Consider the following 22,860-nt stretch of genomic DNA (forward strand, 5'->3'; position numbering starts at 1 on the left):
AGGGCGTGTGGCGGAACACGTTCCGGCGTCGACGAAGCGGTTACGATCGTAAACGTCTCCCTCTGGTGGAGGAAGGGCGCAAGCGGGCGGAGGAGTGGCCGCTCGGTTTGTGCCCTTTTTAAGTCAACGCCTGTCATCTGGCTGGAATGCGCTCCTCGCGCGCTGCAGCTCTCAGCTCGGCCACGGCGGTCTTATCTTCTGCCTTAACATTCCTCCAGACCGCGCACATTACGGCTTGCGTCGACAGCGCCGGTGAGTAGACAGCGTTTTCACTAATAAAGCGTTTTAAAAGAACCCATTTTAATCAGCCTGAGCAACACGCGCTATTTGCGCGAAGCAGGAGAGACAGAAAGTTTATTGGAGGTCAGTGACTGCGTTTTTGGTTTGCAGGTGTCTTCGAAAGTGCGTTTTATTTTTGTTCGTGACTTATGACAGGCTATAGTTAGATTAGACTAGTATAATGATATTTAGCTTACAACATTTATTCCAAAAGAAATTCACGCGCACTGATACGGAACGCGCACCCTTTGGATAAAGACAGCGCTTCTTCTTTAAGGAAGCATGCCGCGCCTGCTTTGTTTTGTTTGCGAATGTGGCTGTTCTAACGGTTTACTTCACGGCCATCTCCCCATCAGCTTGAAAACTTGAGAATGTCAGACTCCTTAAACTACACACCATCTCCGCTGCCCTCCAGTGTACCATCAGTCGCTGGAGATACAAACGCCACATTATGCCTGGACTGGGAGCAGTCTCATCACCTGCTGTTTCACCTGGCCAACCTGAGCCTTGGTCTGGGTTTCCTCATCCCCACCACGATAGCGCTTCATATGATCTTCCTCAGACTGCTGCTGATGACAGGTACTGAGCGCCCTCTAACGGGCGGCAAACAGAAGAGACGCGCTTGCTTTTGATTGGCGGACTATTAATGCTGGTTGAAACGTAGGCTAGTAATCCTAAATTTTATACATCGTTAAATTAATTTTAAAACGGTCGTACACGTGTACTGTAGCAATTGTACTAGGCTTCAAAAAGCTCAGAAGGTGCGATTGAGCTTCGTGTGGTTCGTAGATCTCATATCAAGCGAGGTATTGAAACTAAAATGTAAAAGTTTTTTCGTGATCGAAATGAATATAAAACGTTAATGTTGTATTAAACACTTTAATGAAAACCAGAAATGTCTCTGCAATTAAACAACATTTAAAAAAAAAAAAGAGTTGATACTGGTGTGATATTAATTAAGAAAAATAAAGATATAAATAAATTAGAAAAACTACAAAAAATAACAAGAGAACGTAGCAAAATTACTAAAACTTAAACTAAAAATAAAGATACGAATTAAAACTGTTATGTATCAAATATATCAAACCTTTAATAAATACTATGTTTATAAATAAACTAGCACTAATCTGATTTTAATTAATGTTATAATTTTACTGCTTCAAAATATCATGCAGCTTCAAGTAACCATTCAAATAACAGAATGAAAAAGAGTGAACTTACCTATACTGAGATGCTAGATTATTATTATTATTATTATTATTATTATTATTATTATTATTATTATTAAGTTGGTTGGCACTGATAGCCTCATGGTTAGTGTGCAGACATGATGAAGCTATGGTAGTAGTGAGCCAAGTTTGAAGTCCATTGATGTTCCCGTCTCAAAGTATGTTGCCGATTCACAACATTGAAATGATTTTCTTTATTGTTTTTCAGGGTGCTCTTTGTTTATAGCATGGGCCACTTTATATAGATGCACACTGGATGTGATGGTGTGGAATGTGGTTTTCCTTCTGGTGAACTTCATGCATTTCTTTTTCCTGCTTTATAAACGCAGACCTGTGAGTACAGAGGGCTTTTGCGGTTATATTCTTTTCTCTGTCTTCCTGTCTTCAAGAGTAGTTTCTGTACAGTGGCTAGTAGCGATGGTCACGTTTCCTTTGAATGAAATTTGATTCTGATTTGACTTTTTTGGTTATGTTGTTTCACTCCAGATTAAGATCGACAGGGAGCTGAAGTCATTGTACAAGCGCATGTTCGAGCCCCTGCATGTACGTGAAGCTCTGTTTCAGAGGCTCACCGGCCAGTTCTGCACCATCCAGACTTTAAAGAAGGGCCAGGTCTATGCGGCAGAAGACAAGACCTCTGTTGATGAACGCCTCAGCATTCTTCTCAAAGGAAAGTACGTGCTTCACTTCGCTTAGAGTCCATATTTGCTCTCATCACATGTGCATTGTTTTTGAATTCTCTGACCAATTTTATGCATTTGACAGGATGAGGGTATCATACCGAGGCCATTTCCTGCACAATATTTACACAAATGCTTTCATCGACTCTCCAGAATTTAGATCGACTCAGATGAACAGGGGGGAGAGGTTTCAGGTAATGTAATAAAGTGCATTTAAACGCATGCATTGAATAGTTTGAATGGTTTCAATGCTTCTCAAAATATGCCATCAGCATTCTGTATGAGGGGAGCCATCTCAAGATATGGTAATGTTGTGGAAGAGTAGACTAATATACAGCCTTTACATTTAACCGTCCCATGCGCATGAATGTACAGGTGACAATCACTGCTGAGGAAAACTGCAAGCTCCTTTGCTGGTCTAGAGAGCGTCTGACTTACTTCCTGGAGTCCGAGTCGTTTCTGAACGAGGTGTTCAGATACCTCATTGGCAAAGACGTCACCAATAAGCTTTACTCTCTCAATGATCCAACCCTGAGTGACAAGGTAAGAGCATGGCATGTTTACGAATGTGATCATTTTAATTCGTACATGGCAGAGTAGGCCGGCTACGCACGTCACAACTGCAACGGCAAATAAAAATACACATACACTCCACCGTGAGCATGTAAGATATCCTGCTGCTTGAATAGGCACACATAATCCCTTAGCTGATATCGACAAGTGGTGCTGGGGGAGGTGGAGGGTGTCAGCAGACAATTTAACCTCTGAACTGTCGCTCATCCTAAATAGATATATATAGTGCTCCTAAAAAAATTTACATCTTAAAAAGTCACAAAAAGCCTTTTGCCCATCACGTTTAGAAATCATAAGAAATAATATATCCGTTGAAAACCCTGCTTTAAAATCTTTAAAACTGCATTACAAATTGCATCAAAATCATGTTACAAAATGTTTTTGTTCATTATTATATAATATCGGATAGTGCACCTTAATGGTAAAAACTTTAAATGACAGTTAAGGGGTTAAATATTCTGTCTGGCCAGTCAGGACGGGACAGGGATATATAAACTGCCTTAGTTGTCTGGGTTTTGGCTGTGTTTTATTATTGGTATTGTGGATACTTGTATATAGTTGCTCAATAATCATGTGCAAGTACGTATGAGGGCTATGGAGAACATATCAAAAGGAAAACAGAGCCAAAACCTGTACATTTTAGGCAATCTAGAAATCTCAACCAGGACTAGATGTTTGTAGAAAAATATAATTTATGCCTACGTGTCTTTACAAAGCTTTTTATTAAGCTGAAATATTTCTAACTATATTTATGGCGACTGAACCATAGGCTGTAAAGAAAATGGACCGCCAGCCAAGCCTGTGTTCTCAGCTGTCTATGATGCAGATGAGGAACAGCATGGCTAGCACCAGTGACACAGACGATGTGCTCAACCAGATCCTGAGAGGGGGGTCAACTGGGTCATCACTCCGTAAGTCTATAGACTTTTCTTGAGCTACAGTATCTTTCACTAATCAGTGCTAAGCTGCATTTCGAGCACTAACCACAATTTACACCACAGGCCACGCATGATCCGAAATTAAACTCCACAACTGCTGAAATAAACCACTCGTCTCACTCTTCTCTGTCACTCCTAACTTTATTTAAAATGTCTAATCTGCATTCTTCATCTCCACTCTGAACTCCATCTGTTCCAATGTGAGTTGCTAATAGGGTACTAAATTTGTGGTATTGCACAATACATTGGTGTGATTTCAAACTATTAATATCAGGCGTGTCCCTGATGTTTTCTCCTCCTGTTCCTTCTCTAGCTGTGACCTCAGATCGGGCCTGATGGGGTGTAAGATGGTTTCTTTTTTCTCACTATCTTTCTCTTCCTCAACCCCAACAAAAATCGCCATTTTTAATATATAACCAGAAAGTAGATTAACTCCCTCCTAGTGGTCAAAAACAAGTGACTTCTGATAACCAGACCTGCTATGAAGTTAACCTTTAACATCCAAAAAACTGCATTTGATGAGTTTGTCCATAACTTTCATGCCATAAAACATCATCATACAATGTTCAACTAAATTCTTCAGATGAATATACAGTAAGAGCACTACACTGTTACGTAATCAGCCAAAATATTACAAAACCACCTTCTTCCAGTTCTCCATGGTCCATGTCCCCCGCACTTTTTTTGTGACCCAAAAGGTAACATTGTAAAGTACTAAAAATCAGTACTATTTCTACTATCAGTGTTTTTTTATTTGTGCGGCTGATCAGTGTATACAGTTTAATATCTTTCATATCACTTGGCACTCTCTTTTGTTTTTAAATAAAATCTACACTTTATATGCATTTTTAATTTTGTATTATTTTTTAGCCACATATCAATAATGGGAAAATGGACAGTTACCTGTTTTGCTTTGCAGAACACTTCTTTGGGTTTTTGACAGTTGACTGATCATCTTCTAATACATACAGTTGAGGTTTGCATACCCCTTCAGTCTACGTTTATAAACCCCTTTTGAAATTCCATTGAGTTTATTGTTTTAGATATAATCATAATGCTTCGAATATATGATTTAAAAAAGCCTTGAACTTGATTTATGTGCCACTCTGAACCTCTGCTCCGGGAAAGAAAAACAAATCTAAAATGTTTTCAAGCTACATGAAGCAAAAGCACTCAACATTAGTATACAATGTTACAAGTACCTATTAGCCATTGCCATCTGGAGTGAATGAACTTGAGGTTATGTAAAATTTGCTAATTGGCATAATTAGATGGTTTGCATCAATTTGTGATCACAGGTGTTGGATGTTTGTAACGAGACATAAACCTAAGAGACCTTAAGCCCAAAACATGCCTGATTTTAGCAATCCTATAAGGCTGTGATGCATGATGCATGTCACACCGTGCGAAGCTGTGTGTTTACATTACGCCAAGAAGTGTTCAAGCAGACAAAAATACTATTTAAACCTTTTGTTGTGTGCTCGTCATTTTTCAGAGGACTGCTTCGCTAATCTTGGCTTTTATATTTGTCACATTCTAATCTTTATTTGAATAACGAACGACAACCTGCCAGTACAACCGATTCGTTATGTCTGTTATAACGTGCTCAAAAGTGCTCAAAATATTAAGTTTTGAGTGCTCAAAATATTAGGTTTTTGTGCTAATATGTAATATACACCTCATGCAGGTATAGGTTTTAGCACACAGACTTATATTTCGGTTTACATACTGTATTTTTTCATCAAGTGTGTTCATTTTGTCACATTAGCACTCGGCTAACGTATTCACCATTATTGCTTTGTGAGTGTTCACAGATTTGCAGCTAAACGTATTTAAAAAATTTTTTTTAGGAATGACAATGGTAGCTAACGTGCTTATGGACTCCTCTTTGTGCCAATCAAAACAGTCTTGTCCAGCTGACCAATCAGAGCAGGAGTAGGCTTATGAAGAAAGGGGTTTGCTCCGAACTTGTGTGGAAAGAATTGTTTCGAAGTCACTGGCAAGTCAGTAATAGTGATAATATTAATTAAAAAAGTTATTAAAAGTAAAAAGTATTAAAAATTATTAAAAGTAATAGTATTAATAGTAATAGAAATATTCAACGTATATGCAACATTTTCTGACCTTAAATGCTTAAGGGACTCCAACTCAATATTAGGACTATTTAAAATACCATATGACCTGCTCTTAAGGAGGTAGTCGGCATCGATAGCCTTGTGCTTTTCAAGGAACCAAAGGTTACATTCGTCAACCAGAAAGATTCGATCATGTAATTTAGAAGTTTTAGAAATTGTGTATCAATTATGATACAGCAGGACTCATCTGAAACATCTTTCAGATTATTAAAGGGGTATGCACACTAAAGTACTGCCGACTAACAAATGCCAGATATTAATCAATGTGATAATAAAAACACTTATTTCATACTGCGTTCACGTTAGACTTTACAAATGCAAAATTTCTTTGAATACTACAACAGCCATAATATGCCAGTCTCTGTTGCAAATTAAAAGAGAAAGACATTCATAATAATAAATGATAAAGCACTCAATTTACCTTCAGTGCAGCTCTGAAGTGACACAAATGATTTAGTGTCTTCCCTTCAAATTTATTTAGAAAGCCAAAATTGAACTTTGTAATGCAGTGAAATTCGCATGATCTTGAGTTTCCAGCATGCGTAATGAACAGAAAAAAAAAGTATAGCGTGACCGATCATTCCGGCACAAGACTCAAAAATTGCGCACACGTATTAGATACTGCTAATTTTATTTAACACGCACAGAGTGTTTATAACAATGTTGTTTGTGTGATTTTAATTACATCATCATTATTGTACCGTTGAGCTGTGAAGAGAATAACAGAAAGATTTGTCTGCGTATATGACTTTAAACGCTATACCTAAAAACATCACATCTAAACCTTAGCGTGTAACTACGTGCTGTTATTGTGAAAGACATTATTAAAAAACATTATTTCAGACTCTGATTATTAGTTTTTTTTTTTGTTTGTTTCCTTCAGAGAAAAATCCTCTAACAAAAGCACCCACGACTATGAAGCCAATTGAAGAAGGAATGGAAGACGATGTTTTTGAACCCGAATCCCCCACTACGTCCCAGAACATTTCCAGGACCCCCGGAGAAGACATGTAAAATACATTGTATCACCTCAGGGTCTTCAGACCTCTGTGTTTCACTTCATGTCCTTCAAAAAAAAAAAAAAAAAACGTAAAATGAATTGAACAGGAAATGATTCACACTCACCCTCAGATTAGACTGCTTGGAGCAGACATGACAGGCGATAGTGTTATAGATTAAATGCAACATTTTAAATGAATTTGAAAACCATCTCATATAATAGTTTATTTTAACTGTATGCCTTTAAAAGCATATCTTTTAATTTAGCTATCTGTGCTTATGATGTGTGAAACACTAACGCTAAAGTACCATTTGATACATAGTTCATACATATACCACATCCATTTCCTTGAGTGTTTTTTAAGTCATGTTTTCTTGTGTGATACGTTAACAGTCAGTGATATATTAAAATGAATTGTATTATTATAACACAGGTTATTATTACAGGGTTTAGCAATGATGAAGTGTACACTGGATTTATTGAATGTCCTGTTTGAAGCATTTCCATTTCTTCCAAATGCTTTTCTTTTCTTTTCTTCTCATGTGACTATTGTGTGTTTAAAGTCATATTGATACTTGAAATCACTTTTTTTTTTTTTTATTAAAGTTTGGCACATGTGTTTCTTTACTGCTGTATTTTATTATTGTTTCTCTCTCTCAGACAAATCACTCAAAGAGAACACTGCTCATGATCTAACATTCAATCTCAGAACATGCCTTGCTAATTGTTTTCATTTTACGAAAATCTGAATTTTACTACATTTTTCTGAGGCCTATTGATGAAGATCAATCTCACATCATTCAGGCATCATAACTCTTGTATATACTGTGCTGTCAAAATATATATCTTTAAAGCCTTGCTTATGAGTGCCTGCTACACGTATACATGTTAATGTTTTTGAGACAGATGCTACCGATCACTAGATGTTTTAATGCCATGTTTAAGAAATTTTGGTTTTTTGGTTTCTTTTTTTTTTTGAGAAATATTTTTCTTTTACATTACGAAAAATAATACGACGCAGTTGTATTTTGAAATATTTTAACTATTAGGTACTGAAATATTTGAAATATTTTAACTATTAGCTGTAACTAATGATTATTTCGGTGATCAAGTAATCTACTGTAATCTACTATTAGGCCACAAGCAGGCCTAAGTAAAAACCTTTTTACATAGGCTATTTATTGATTATGGCCCAAGTATCAAACAACAAATATGGGACACCTTTGGCAAAAATGCGGCACAGGAGACACAGTCTAATCTTGTCCCTCACATGTGGCAGCAAATGTGGCCCAGTTCTATTCAAATATATCCAGGTCAGTTTTGGCAAAGATGTGGTTCAGTAAGCACTAGCTAATGTGGCTATCAGCCTAAAGTGGCCCGTAGATGATGCCACAAATATCACCTAGGTATATTAAACCGTATCTGGGCCAGTTTTGGCAAAGATTTGGCACAGTGAGCACTGGTTAATGTGCCTGCCAGCCTAAGTTGTTACCCAGAAGCCCTGCAGTTTCTAGATGTGTAATGGGCGCATGGGCACTGGAAGTTATAAGTTCAGTAAATGATGCACGAATGAGAATGCCTCCTCTGGTCATTTCTTTGCTGTAACAACAACTTAAGGTGTAATGTGGCCAAAATAATGTATATTTACGGTTTATTTGGTTCATTATTAAAATGTGGCTGTGCAGTGGCCGGCTTGTGGACCGCTGCCAAAATGTTACCTTTCTTTGCAGCATGTGGTCCACGTGAGGAATGTGAGGAATTGACTGTGGCCCACATTAGGGCCAGTTTTGGTTTATTTGGTTGGCTTACATGCGACAATGCTGAGGTTTATTTGAGGCCCAAATCTGGCAAACGTCTGTCCAAATGCCATTATTCCATATAGTATGTGGGCCGGAGCAAGGTGTTGAATCTGGACCAGATCTGGGCCAAAATTTAAGTAATTGTGGCCCAGATTTGGCCCAGTTCTGCTTTATTTTATTAATTTATTTTTATGTCTGACGTTAGGCTTTCTTTTGGCTTCCATGTAGCCCAATTTGGGCAAACAGGGGTGGATCGCCCAAATGCCATCATTCCATACCAAAAGTGGGCCAGATGAAGCTGTTCACAAAGCTCCTTTTTTTTAATGTAAATATGCGTTAAAATGGACATGTTTGTGCCTCACAGCTTTTTCAAGTTGTCACGCTTCTCCATTCATCTATTGGACATGGATACTATTATGTACTATTATGTAAGCAAAATTTCGAATTGGCTAGTGATGTTAATTTGGTTGAGCGTGAAAGCTGTGCTCCTCTCATACAATTGGTAGTCATGCTCACTGACTCGAAAGTGATTAGTTGAAAAGTAGTGTTATGCAGCTAAAAGCTACATAATTTTAATATTGACATAGGTGGTGTGTTATGTGTCAAAATTCTGGTGTCCTTTTGCTGTTACATTACTCACAATATGTGAAATATCCTTGCCCATAACCAACATATTGTCTGTTAGCTCTAGGTATTCTTGTTGATGACAACTTGTCACCAAGCCAGCAGAGGGAGCTCTTACCTCTGGGTGATCTGCGATCACTCCCTCTGCTGCTACTTCCTGTCTGAGGACTATAAATACTTTTGTAGGCCCCTCACCTGCAGGTTGCATTGTTTTGCCTGTTTCTTTGTTAGATCGCTCGTGGATTATTGTTTCTGGTTTCCCTGGTTTTGACCCTGTCTGTTTTTCGGTTTTCTGATTGTTTGCTGCTTGACCTGAGCACCGCCTGTTTCTGGATTTTGTGTTTGCCTCATCTCTGATACTCCTGTTTGCCCTGTTTGACGTCTGCCTGTTTGACCATGCCTTCCTTTAATAAAAGCCTGCAAATGGATCCGCACGCCTCAGACCCTTCATTCGTGACAGAATGCAACCTCACACCAGGATCCAGCGGCTTTTCACCTGATCCATGGCCAGGTAGGACCCTCGCTCGAACTTTATTGGCCCTCAAGCAAGGCACCCAATCAATTGAGGCCTATACCCAAGAATTTCTGGACATGGCTTACCTCTCTGACATACCTGACTGTTTATTGATTGAGTTGTTTCACGAGGGAATAAATCAGCCACTCAAGACAAAACTTGTTTGAGAGGGTCCACGTGAGTCGCTTGCTCAGTTTATAGAGTTCGGTTTAGTGACTGTGGGGTCAGCTTTCACGTTGGGTGTTGAGGAGGAAAAGGACACCGCATCAAATCCAGTAATGGCCGCCTTCCCCGAGCCGCTCCCCAAGATGGCCGCCTTCCCCGAGCCGCTTCCTAAGATGGCCGCCGCCTGCCCAGAGCCGCTTCCCAAGATGGCCGCCGCCTGCCCAGAGCCGCTTCCCAAGATGGCCGCCGCCTGCCCAGAGCCGCTTCCCAAGATGGCCGCCGCCTGCCCAGAGCCGCTTCCCCTCGTCCGCCGCCTCCAGTGCCCGCGCCTCGTGCAAAGCCTCCAGTGCCCGCGCCTCGTGCGCCCCGTCCAGTGCCCGCACCTCGTGCGCCGCCTCAAGTTATCCCACCTCCCACCCTTGCCACACGTCGACGATGGATCCCAGCAGCCCCTGCACTCATCCTCTGCCCTCCACCTGGAGCTCGCCACGGGTCTGCCAGTCTCCATCGCCGCCGTGGGTGAAGGATCCCTCGCTCCATCGTCCCGCCTCCGAGCCCCGGCCTTAGGCTCCTAGCTCCCTCCTCTCCACTGTGCTCCGTCAGTCCACCAGCTCCACCAGGCTCCATCGTCTCTCCGGCTCCGCCTTGGTCGGTCGTCGACCATCCGTCGCCTCAGGATTCCTCTCCTCCAGCTTCGCCTCGTCCCTCCATCCCTCCGGCTCTGTCAGGCTCCTCCCTCCCCCCGGCTCCACCTCAGTCCTCTGTCGTTCTGGCTTCGCCGCGTCCTTCTCATCCCCCGTCTCCGCATCAGTCGCAAAAGCCTGCGGTATCGCCTAGGACCTCCAGCGCCTCTGTGTCACCCTGGCTCTTCGGCTCTCCGTCTCCGCCTCAGTCTCCTCGACCACCTGCTCCGACGCCGTTGGTCGGCCCCATGGGGTTGATGGCCACTACCTCTCCATGGCTCCTCCCTCCGTCGACTCCACCACTGACCATCATGGCTGGGCTCTGGATCACCTCCCGCTCCGGACTCCTCCTGTCTTCTCCCTTCTCCTCCGTCTCTTCCTCCTTGGACTTCCTCCCTTGCTGACCCCCTCCCGGAACACCCTCCCAAGCTCACAGTGTTTTTTATTTGTTTTATGGAGCGCCAGGAGTCGCTCCTAGGAGGGGGGTTATGTCACCAAGCCAGCAGAGGGAGCTCTTACCTCTGGGTGATCTGCGATCACTCCCTCTGCTGCTACTTCCTGTCTGAGGACTATAAATACTGTTGTAGGCCCCTCATCTGCAGGTTGCATTGTTTCGCCTGTTTCTTTGTTAGATCGCTCGTGGATTATTGTTTCTGGTTTCCCTGGTTTTGACCCTGTCTGTTTTTCGGTTTTCTGATTGTTTGCTGCCTGACCTGAGCACCGCCTGTTTCTGGATTTTGTGTTTGCCTCATCTCTGATACTCCTGTTTGCCCTGTTTGACGCCTGCCTGTTTGACCATGCCTTCCTTTAATAAAAGCCTGCAAATGGATCCGCACGCCTCAGACCCTTCATTCGTGACACAACTACACTATGTTGTAAACACACACAAAGTGTGATAGTGTGAATTCATTTAGCTTGCTTAATGTTAAACAACATTTTTCATATCATGTGCACCAACAATGCGATTATTTCTAATAATCAGATTAAGGATTTCCTTGTGGTAAGGTTTACACACAGATATCGTCACTCCGGCCCCCATGCGATTTTTATTATTCTGTTTATTTGTCATTTTTATCAATATTATTAGCATACCCCACAGCACAAACTGATACAACATATATTAGGTGCGTTACTTGATACTGTCTCATATCAAATGTAAAACATTTCAACTTTTCAAATTAACAGTTATTTACAGTGAATAAATTATACACAGACTTCAGTTTAGCACAAGTTTAAGCACTCACACAATTAAGCTGTCTATACGGAACAATTAATCTCTTACATCATATGTACTTCTGCAATTTGTGGTTTACATTGAGAATTTGCACGATTGCAGTATTCAGTCAGCAAGTATGTGAACTAAATTTAAGAGATTTAAGAGATGACTAATTTAAATGCATCTGATTGGCTATTGTAATCAGATCAACAGAATCATACGTTATTTGTTATGATTTGTAAATATCTACTTTTAAAAATGGTGGTAATTACATAAAGGCATACAACAATAACAATTGAATGTTTTAAAATCAAATTAAAATTTGCTTTTTTTATTTTATTACAAACAATGGGATCTGAGTGAACAGCTTGGTTTCAGTTTTGACATAAACAACATTTTCTCCAGAGGTGTAAAATACTTGAATAATTTTACTTGATTACTGTACTTAACCTCTTGCAGGAGACGCAGAGTTGCATCATCAGAGTTATTTATAATTGTAATACAGTGACCTAGACATACACTATATTGCCAAAAGCATTCACTCACCTGCCTTGACTCACATATGAACTTAAGTGACATCCCATTCCTAATCCATAGGGTTTAATAAGACGTAGGTTCACCCTTTGCAGCTATAACAGCTTCAACTCTTCTGGAAAGGCTGTCCACAAGGTTTAGGAGTGTGTTTATGGGAATTTTTTATCATTCTTACATTCTTCCATTTGTGAGGTCACACATTGTGAAGGCCTGGCTCACAGTCTCCTCTCTAACTCATCCCAAAGTTGTTCTATCAGGTTGAGGTCAGAACACTCAAGTTTATCCACACCAGACTCTGTCATTCATGTCTTTATGGACCTTGCTTTGTGCACTGGTGCACAGTCATGTTGGAAGAGGAAGGGGCTAGCTCCAAACTGTTTCTCAAAGTTGGGAGCATGAAATGTCTTGCTGAATCATTCAGAGTTCCTTTCAATGGAACTAAGGGGCCAAGCCCAGCTCCTGAAAAACAACCCCACGCCATAAACCCCCCTCCACCAAACTTCACACTTGGCATAATGCAGTCAGACAAATACAGTTCTACTGGCAACCAAACCCAGACTCGTCCATCATATTGCCAGATGGAGAACGTGTCTCCGCTTTGCATCGCACTTGGTGATGTATGGCTTGGATACAGCTGCTCAGCCATGGAAACCCATTTCATGAAGCTCTCTTAGCATTGTTCTTGAGCTAATCTGAAGGCCACATGAAGTTTGGAGGTCTGTAGCGATTGACTCCATGTTCTTGTAATACAGCTAAAAGTTGCCTGTGGAATATTTAGGAAATTTCACGACTGGATTTATTGCACAGGTGGCATCCTATCACAGTTCCACACTGGAATTTACTGAGCTCCTGAGAGAGATCCATTCTTTCACAAATGTTTGTAAAAACAGTCTGCATGTCTAGGTGCTTGATTTTATACACTTGTGGCCATTGAAGTAATTGGAACACCTGATTCTGATTATTTGGATGGGTGAGCGAATACTTTTGGCAATATAGTGTATATGGTATCATTTGGAAGCTTAGAGATTAAGCTTTCTTTTAACATAAATCACAATTTCCAGCCTTTTAGCCCAAGGTATAATGAAATGGTAAGCTTTTGAATTTGTGCATGCCTGATCTTTCAAAAGTAAGAAAATAGAGACCCCTAGAGAACACTTTGTCTCCTACAATTAAATATTATTTTTTTTTCATATCTTAAATCATAGATCTTAAATAACAGACTTTCCAAAAACAATTTTTCTTTTAATTGAAAATTAGATTTTTTTGTGTTTATTATAAAAAATTACTAAAACAAAAAATTATTTTTAAAGTGTCCTTTCAAAATATTTAAATTCTACGACTCTGCATTCTGTTTGGAATATGTTTCTAACCTCTTCATCACATTGTTATTAAAAGTGATAGTTCAGACATAAGATTATTATGTCGTTCCAGACTTTCTTTCTTGAAATGAAAACAAGCAAAGAATTTTAGTCCATATCATGCAAGTGGACAGGACCACTACAAAAACCACACAAAGTAAACAAGATAGTCAAGTTTAAAATATTAATATTTGTAATATTTTTACATATGCGTATTGTGTCATATTCACATTGTGTAGTTTTAAGCAGGGACAGAGGCATTCCCAGGCCAGGCCATCCCTAGTGTAACGAAATCGACCAAGACAGAGGTAAGATGATAACAATGTTTATTGACACAGATGAGCTACGAAGATTGATGGCAGGTGAGTAATGAATGCTTAGGAAGCTTTGATTGACAATGGCTGAGACTTGACTTGATTTTCTGTCTTGACATCAACTTGAACATGGAGAGACTGGAAATGGAGGAGAAGTCAAGAGGTAAGTTTCAGGTTAAGTATCAACACAGAGACGATGATGGTAGATTCTTGGACATAGCGCATCCCTTCTCATAGCTGGCAACCAGAAGTGGTCTGATAGCAATGAGAGGGTTGCCTTGGCCTCCGGGTGGCTGGTACCCAAAGAGGTGTGAATGGAGTGGATGAGGGGAGTGCACTGTGTGCATGGTACATACTGATGATTTGTGGAACGGCTTGGCGGAGCAACAGGAGCTGGCTCAGACACAACTGGAAGATCTGCCCAGTGAATGGGGTTCACAAAGGGTGGACATTCTCAGGGTCATCAGGAACTTCGTCAGAGGTATACAAACGAGTGCATCAGCTTTAATATTCTAAGATCCAGATCTATAGGAAACCTGGTGAAGAAAAGTGCCCAACCAGCTGAGACAGAGTTGAAAAGGGCTGTAACTGTAACAGAGAAGTCAGAGGCAATAAGCATTAAGAAGGCAATAAGACAATTAAGGCAATAGGAATTAGACAAGTAGTGATTGGATACATCTTTTCTAGAGTTGGTTGAATGATACTCACCAGAGAGTTCTTAGGAAGTATGGGGCGTATGCCCACCAGCTCCACAATACTGACACAGACCCTGAGTCAGCCTACTCTGCCACACAGCAGAAGAAAGTCTCCGGAGTCTCCTGGGTTCAGGTTCTGTTTCTAGAGGACTAGTGGTTTCTGGAAGACAGAGGACTAAGACTTCTTATCTAAATGAGACTTCTTATTCCATCCACTGGCAGCTGCTAATGTATGAAATTTAAATTAATATTCTTGAATTGACATGATACCTTGCGTTAGGTGACAGAGCTGTTCTCCCACAAACTAATCACCGTCAGTTTGTCTAAACACCTAAAGAATTGCAATACAAAATTCTGGATGGAGAACGGAATCCAGAGGCCCTGGTCGAAGGTCAATGCGTGTTCGGTCTTTTCTTTGCGTCTCGTTAAAAATCACTAATATTTATTAATCTTTTGGTTTTCCAATTATAGTACTGACCTTATACATAATTTTATCTGACTCCAATCTTTCATGATTTTATTTATATTTATTAAAATGTAACTGCTGATCCTCTAGTTGTGATTAAATTTGGATTTCTAATGAAATGGACAAAGTCACGGAGGTAAGTAAATGCTAATGATGTTTATTGACACCGATGAGCTACGGAGATCGATGGCAGTTATGCATTTACGAATGCTTAGGAAGCTTTGATTGACTTTGGTTGAGACTTGATTTTCTGTTTTGACAGGAACTTGGATCTAAACATGGATACACTGGAGCACACACCACAAACAGCGATTGGGAACTGAAACATACAGGAAACACACTGGACCTGGAGGAGAAGCATATATATATATATATATATATAGTACTGGATGGGTAGGTGGCCTGTTGTAATAAAATGGCAGACTCCACCGTCAGTACCTGATCTAATGTGAGTACTTAAACTAAGATCTTGTGGCCACTAATAATATTAACTATTAACTTTTTATTCAGTCTTTTCTGGGAATTTTCTGTCAAGTTCCTCTAAATTACGTTTTCAAATTCAAACCTTGAACTTTCACATTCATCTAATGTCACTTAAATTTGGCCTGGATTATTTCATCTGTAGGCCCCTAAGAATGCATCCTATTATCTAGAATTTTTGAGAAAAAAATATTCTAGAATCTTGCCTCGGCAAAAAGTCACCTCCATAATACAGGTAGATATTCAATGCCACAGGGGAAAGGTCCATTTAGTCCTCTACCTTCCTTCAGTCCTGCTTAAACCAAGGATGTTCTAAAATGTCCTCTAACGTTAGTCTCTTGGTTTGATGCCTGGCCAGACACTGCTCTATTAGATCTCTGAACTCTGTACAGTTTTTTTAAAGAGGAAAAAGCTGGTTAGTCATGTACGCTGTTTAATGACAGCACAGTCCATGAAAGTGATGTAGGAAAATGTATGAAAAACATAGTATTTAATATTGTATTCAGTTTAAATAAGGACAATCTCCTGTGTTACACTTCATTTATCATCTGTACAGTAAATATTTGCAGTCTTAGATATTCTATCAATTTTGCCTGAGACATTGAACACTCTGATATTGTACCAAGACTTAATGTGTGTATTATTGATGTGTGCTGTAGACTCACCAGTGGAAGTATTTGGACTCAAAGGATGATGTACATTGGAGAGAAAAACACTTATGGGCTGTTTTCCGGTTACTATTTCCAAAAGTACTATAGCCAAAGACCAGACTGTTAATTTGACTGCATATTGATGATCTGTATTGGAAGCAAGAGATAAACGGAGTTCTGTCAATTCATTTGTTAAAGTCTTGCATGAGCCATTAGTCTCATTTGAGATAATAAGCTTTGAATCATGTATAATATTTGACATATGGCATCGGGTCTACTCACCTTCAGAACAAGACATGTTAATACGTTGACTACAGCCAAAGTCTATTAGTTTGAGCTGCAGTGTCTCTGTGTTGACCAGCAAGTTGTCCATCTGGATGTCATTGTGGAAAATACGCGTTCAGTGCAGTGTTTGGCTGCAAGCACCGCTTGCCTCATTAAGCCACGTGCCACAGATTCATCTAGGCGATTTCCATGGCGCACGGTAAATGCTTGCAAGGTCTCACATGGATGCGGATATTCCATAACTATGGCGAACTGACTTGGCTGATCAAACCATTCGATCATTTGCACAATGTAGGGGGCTTTTGGAGGTTCATGCACGATCACATTTATAGCCACTTCTGACAGTAGTTTTGTAGATCCAGGCTAGAGAAATACAAAAGTAATACTGACATTGAGATACATCAAGAACAATATTGGAAACGTTGGAACCCAAATGTGTGTTGAATGTAAATTTACAATACTTATTGTGTATAATATATTGTTTTGCTAACTTACCACATTAATAAATTTGTTCCTGGACTCCTTAGGTAGAAATTTGATAGCAACCTGCAAAGAGACAATAGTTTTAAACATGTTTGATAAAAATAATCTGCAATTATCTATATGCCAAAATTTCACAAAAATGAAAAGGTTTATGTAACACAACTGAGAACAAAACAAAGATAAAATAAAAGAGACAAAATGTTTTGCAAATAAAGCATGAGTAGTTTACCTTCTGGCCACTGGATTTGTGAGTCCCCTCATACACAGAACCAAAGCATCCTTCTCCCAGCTTCACTCCCACATCATAATGAGACGAAAGTGATGCTGAAAAATGAAAACATGCAAACAGATGAGCACTACTTTCTTTTGATTATCTTACCTGAACTCCAAAAGGCAGACAGAAAAGTTATTTAAACAATATCAGGGAACCAGAAAAATTATTTATATGTAGGAAAAATATGAAAAGTAATTTACAAAAACCCTAAGACTAAGACTCACCTGCAGTTGGCCAAAAACCAGTTAGGATTGGGACAGGTTTTTGTTGAGAACTGTCCAGATCAGTCTCAGGTGTCAGCCTGCAGCTGGATGATGGCTGGGGATCAGTCAAATCCACAGCAGGTGTCTGAACAAGAACGGAACCTGGGATGGTCTCAGGAACATCCAGACCCTTGTCAGCAGTCAGTCCAAAACTGAATGAACCTAGGATGGCTTTTGGCTCTGAAACATTCAAACCCATGTCAGCTGTCAGCTTGAGACTGTGTAGACTTGAGACAGGCATCATCTCCTCACTAGATGGTCCTGTGACAGTCATCAACTCAACTACAAGACCTGCTGGACCTGGGTCATGTGTTAAGTGTGAACTGAGGCTGAACATACCTTGTTGGGAATCAGGTGGATCCTGGTTAACCGTGACTGTCACCTCAAAACAAGATGGAGGTGGATCATGTGTGATAACACCTTCAAGGGATCAGAGAGACCTGGCTGGATGTCCACTGGTTCAACCCGACATGAATCTGGGGCCAAGGAGGGAAACGTAACAGTTTTTGTATTTTGTCCCTTAGTAAAATATGGTATATTAATTAAATTATAATAAAAGTAGTGACAGTACAATAATAATGACGTAGACTTACCAACAGGCTCACAACCAAACTGATGTGGGGCAGGCATTGGCTTATTACTCAGTCTGGATGGGCCTGGGTCAGATGACGGGTCAGGTGATGGGTCACGAACCACTTTCTTGTCCCTTTTGCAGCAGAGGGCAGCACACTTAACAGCCCTCCATGTTCTGCGGAAGAATGCAGAGATGCCTATCTTCTTCCTCTTTGGTAATTGTTCTACAAAAAAAGCAAGATTTAGAAACTGTAAGTCAAATACTGAGTCTAGACATCATGAAGAAAGAAGAGCACTGGGTGAATACAGATGAGACAACAGGTTAAATGGGACACGTATGTTTAATCATCTTGTGGATTTCTCATAATGAAAGAATATACATAAAGTTCATTCTAAACTACAAGGCTTGATGCAAAGAAAAACTTGTGTTCTGTCACACAACATTTTACCTGTCCTTTAAAAAACAAAAAAAAACAAAATAAATGTACTGAAAAAAAACAAAAAACCAAATCCTAAAACAGAATTAAATTACAACTATCAATTCCTCATGCTACATGTAGAATATTATAAAAGGAATTAGACAGAAGCATAATATTAATTAGGCATAAGTGTAAAAGAGCAGACAATTACATAAAAATAAAGTCCCGAAAGCAGATAAAAATTACAGTAGACTTACCAACAGCTGCCTCAAAATCAGATGAACCTGGGACAGGTGTTATCTCAGAATCCAGTGTGAATGGACCTAAGACAGATGGCGGCTTGGACTCGGTTGAATCCACATCTGAGTTCATCTCGATACTGGATAGACTTGGTATAGGTGTTACATCAAGAGTAGACGATCCTGGGACATTTACCGTCTCAGAAACCAGTTTGGATCGAACTGGATCATGAGTTAACTGTAAATCAAAGCTGGATGAACCTGGGACAAGCAATGGCTCCGGATCAGCCTGATCACTGTCAGATGTCACTTCAAGACTGGATGGTCCAGAGACCGATGTCACCTCAGGATCAGCCGGATTGGTGCTAACTGTCAGCTCAATACCAGATGGACATGGATCGATTGATAACGCCCATTCAAGGCCAGATAAACCTGGCTGGAGATCTGCTGGATCATCGCATGGAAATGGGGGCAATATGTTGTCCCGGCAGCAACATAGGGTGCAAAGCTTTATAGCCTTCCTTATTCGCCGGAAGAATGCAAGCATGCCTTTTTTCTTGCTCTTATTGATTTGTTTTTCTAGGAAAAGGAGAAACAAAGAAATAAAAAGGTAAAAGAAATTACTAACACAAAATGTATGTCAAATTCTGAGGCAGAAACCATGAAGAACAATACAATAAGGTTTCATGACACAGATGTACTGCATTAGATTAAATTAATTAATTGAATTAATTAAGGTTTTTTTTTTTTTTTTTTTTTTTTGCACAATTTTTACTATTGTTAATTTAATTTAGCATATAGTTAATGTTGTATGCTAATTGTTCTAACCTGTTGGGCTGTTCTCCATAGCGGCTGCTGCAGGAGAAGCCTCTTCTTTTCTGAAGCGCTTTTTCTCTAGCTGTCTGTGGAAAGTCACACCAACATCAGCTGATCATCTGCTGACATCGAATTGCTGGAGTTGAGCTCCATGGACTCAAACGCGGGAGAAACGCGTGTTGACTTGCTGTATCTCTCGCTATGAAACTTGCGAAAAAATTGTGGACTGTGTGAATAGACTTTGAAGCTCACGCGATCGTCTTCGCTCGGATTTTCACTGAACTAAAGTGATCTTCAGAGCGCGCGGAGTAGTTTATACATTGTGACGTCATAATGCACCGACATTCTCTGGGGTGCTTCACGTGTATTACTCACGTGTAACACTGTTTTAGCGTCTCAGCCGGAAGCCCGTACCAAATATGGACTGGTGGTGATTGCTATGACTGATTGATTAATCTTGAATGGTAGTTAAACGCATTCTTTTGAAATATATTGAAATATTTGATTTCAACAACTTTTTAACAATTTTACATACATTTTATTGGCAATATTTAAATATACATATTTCCCTTATATGTAGTGATATTAGACTATGCAAATATATTACATTTTAACATTGTTTAATATTTGTTAACATTACATTTCTGTACATATTTTAATTATTGTGAATATAATTTAATTTATTCAAATATTTAATCAGTGCAAATTTTTTACATAATTTGCAAGCAAATACACTTAAATATGTTTTATAAAATATATTTACTCAAACTTTATGCAAATAAATAAAATATCTATGTGTATTAATTTGGTCCCTTCCCAATCAAACGGAAATTGGACACTGAAGACAGAAAAAAAAAAACTGTGATGATTCAAATGTACTTAATATAAAGAATACATTCATTAAGAGCAGCTGAACACGAATCAGCAAAAATTATAAATGCTCATGATATTTCTGACACATAAATGGAAGATAACCTATATTTCGGGTCCAAACATTATGCACAAATATGCAAGTCTTAATAGGCATTCAACATGTTGAATAAATAAAAAAATAGTTTTTAGTTTAAAATCAGAGGCATAATTACTAGAGACATCAACAATAATCCTAAGTGTTAACAAGAATACATACATATATATATATATATATATAACAATGCAAAATTAGTCAAACCTTTAGTTGGTCTTAAACGTGCTTTATTAACTCTTAACTGTACGAGTAACAAAAGTGACTGTCCAAAACTGCAATCCATTGCATCAAATATAAATAATTATTAGAAATTATTAGATTATTAGATTAATTAGAAACAAAGCCTGGTTGATGTATAGAAACATCACTGAGATTTAAAGCAACCGCCATAAGAACTTGAAAACAACTGCTGTGAACCATTACTCGTCAAGAAGAATGATTTCACATTTCCACTACTCCACAATGAACTTTTTCCACTCAGAAATGGCATCATATTGATATGTTACATCACGGCCATGGATTGCATCTGAAATCACTTCTGTCTGAAGCACAAACAGGAGAGTTGCAACACACTTGGTAAATCAAATGAAATAGTGAACATAATAGTAAGCCATAAGGTAGAGCACACCCTCATGGAGGTATATAACAGGCGTTGCACCAATGGCCAGCATGGAGTTGTTATCAGACACAGAACGAGACAGGAGAGGGGTCTCTCCTTAAAGGACAAACACAAAAATAAATAAGCATTGCATAACCACTCCTCTATGTACTCCCTCTGTTTTAGATGCATAAAGTTAATACACGTCTTACTTCAAGGATGTGCAGCATTGCTTCACTTGCTTGTTCCCATCTTTTTTAGTGGAGTTACAGGTGGGGAACATCTCTGGAAGAGTGTGGAGTGTTTCAATTCAATTCAATTCAATTCAATTCAAGTTTATTTGTATAGCGCTTTTACAATGGCTATTGTTCCAAAGCAGCTTCACAAAAGCAAATTATTACATAACAAAAGCAAATCATTCCACAGACAAAAGCAAATCACTACACAGCAGGATGAAATATAATGCAGAAAGTTCAAGATAGAATTAGTCCAGACGGAAGGTTAAGTTTTCCTCGACATCATCATCGCAGGAAGGTCATCTCCTCACTGGGTCCACTGGAGGCTCGGTAACTAGATGGTAGAGACAAAGGATAATTAGCGTAGCAGCCATTCATACTATTGGGAATCACAATGTACTGTAGCATAGGTTTATGTGAATCTTTATGAGTATGCTTTGCTAAAAAGATATGTCTTTAGCCTAGACTTAAACTGAGAGAGTGTGTCTGATCCCCGAACATTTGCAGGAAGGTTATTCCAGAGTTTGGGTGCCAAATGTGAAAGCAGCTCGACCACCTTTAGTAGACTTTGCTATACGAGGAACTACCAGGAGCCCTGAGTTTTGAGATCTTAAAGAGCATGACGGGTTGTAGCGAGACAGAAGGCTGGTCAGATAAATGGGGGCTAAACCATTTAGAGCCTTGTAGGTCAGTAACAGTACTTTAAAATCAATCCGGAAATGAACAGGCAGCCAGTGCAGGGAGGATAAAACTGGGGTTATATGATCATATTTTCTTGTCCTGGTAAGAACTCGAGCGGCTGCGTTCTGCACTAACTGAAGCTTGTTTATTGAAGATGCTGGACAACCAGCGAGCAGCGCATTACAGTAATCCAGTCTAGATGTCATGAACGCATGAACTAGCTTTTCTGCATCTGAGAGAGAGAGAGCATGTGTCTGAGTTTAGCAATATTTCTAAGATGAAAGTAGGCAGATTTTGTAACATGAGTGATATGGTGTTCGAAGGACAGGTTGCTGTCCAATATCACACCCAAGTCTTTAACTGTCGGAGTAACGTTTATATCACATCCATCTAATTGTAGTTTGAGCTCAGAAATTTGCTGTAAACATGAATTTGGTCCGATAAGAAGCACCTCTGTTTTATTAGAGTTTAATAGAAGAAAATTTCTAGTCATCCAGTCTTTTATGTCTTTAACACACTCTGTTAATTTAGACATTTCTGATAACTTATCAGGCTCAGATGAAATGTATAGCTGTGTGTCATCTGCATAACAGTGAAATTAACCCTGTGCTTTTTAATAATGTTCCCCAGGGGCAGCATGTATATCGAGAACAGTAAGGGGCCTAAAACTGATCCTTGAGGCACACCACACTTT

The 22,860-nt window shown here is 39.5% G+C and overlaps 1 protein-coding gene across 2 annotated transcripts; it reads left to right on the forward strand.

Annotated features, from left to right (window-relative positions):
* Nucleotides 1–24: 24 nt before the first annotated feature.
* On the forward strand, nt 25–7,461 carry bves (blood vessel epicardial substance). Of its 2 annotated transcripts, none has more exons than XM_043261801.1 (8): nt 25–252; nt 636–858; nt 1,717–1,841; nt 1,995–2,182; nt 2,274–2,382; nt 2,564–2,731; nt 3,531–3,672; nt 4,013–4,041. In XM_043261801.1, exons 2-8 carry the CDS (start codon nt 651–653, stop codon nt 4,033–4,035), a joined length of 963 nt encoding a protein of 320 aa, XP_043117736.1. In that variant the 5' UTR covers nt 25–252; nt 636–650; the 3' UTR covers nt 4,036–4,041. The 2 variants fall into 2 exon arrangements, with proteins under 2 accessions (XP_043117736.1, XP_043117735.1); XM_043261800.1 differs by lacking the exon at nt 4,013–4,041 and adding an exon at nt 6,718–7,461 and having other exon boundaries at nt 33–252.
* The last annotated feature ends 15,399 nt before the right edge of the window (nt 7,462–22,860 follow it).

Source organism: Puntigrus tetrazona, chromosome 16, assembly GCF_018831695.1.
Source record: "Puntigrus tetrazona isolate hp1 chromosome 16, ASM1883169v1, whole genome shotgun sequence".
Lineage (NCBI taxonomy): Eukaryota > Metazoa > Chordata > Actinopteri > Cypriniformes > Cyprinidae > Puntigrus > Puntigrus tetrazona.

What these genes read in the sequence shown, in the direction of transcription:
- bves (XM_043261800.1), top strand. Translation starts at nt 651, where the DNA reads ATGTCAGACTCCTTAAACTACACACCATCTCCGCTGCCCTCCAGTGTA. An exon ending in ATCCAACCCTGAGTGACAAG is followed by an intron (nt 2,732 to 3,530) that starts GTAAGAGCATGG and finishes ACTGAACCATAG; the next exon opens with GCTGTAAAGAAAATGGACCG. An exon ending in GTCAACTGGGTCATCACTCC is followed by an intron (nt 3,673 to 6,717) that starts GTAAGTCTATAG and finishes TGTTTCCTTCAG; the next exon opens with AGAAAAATCCTCTAACAAAA.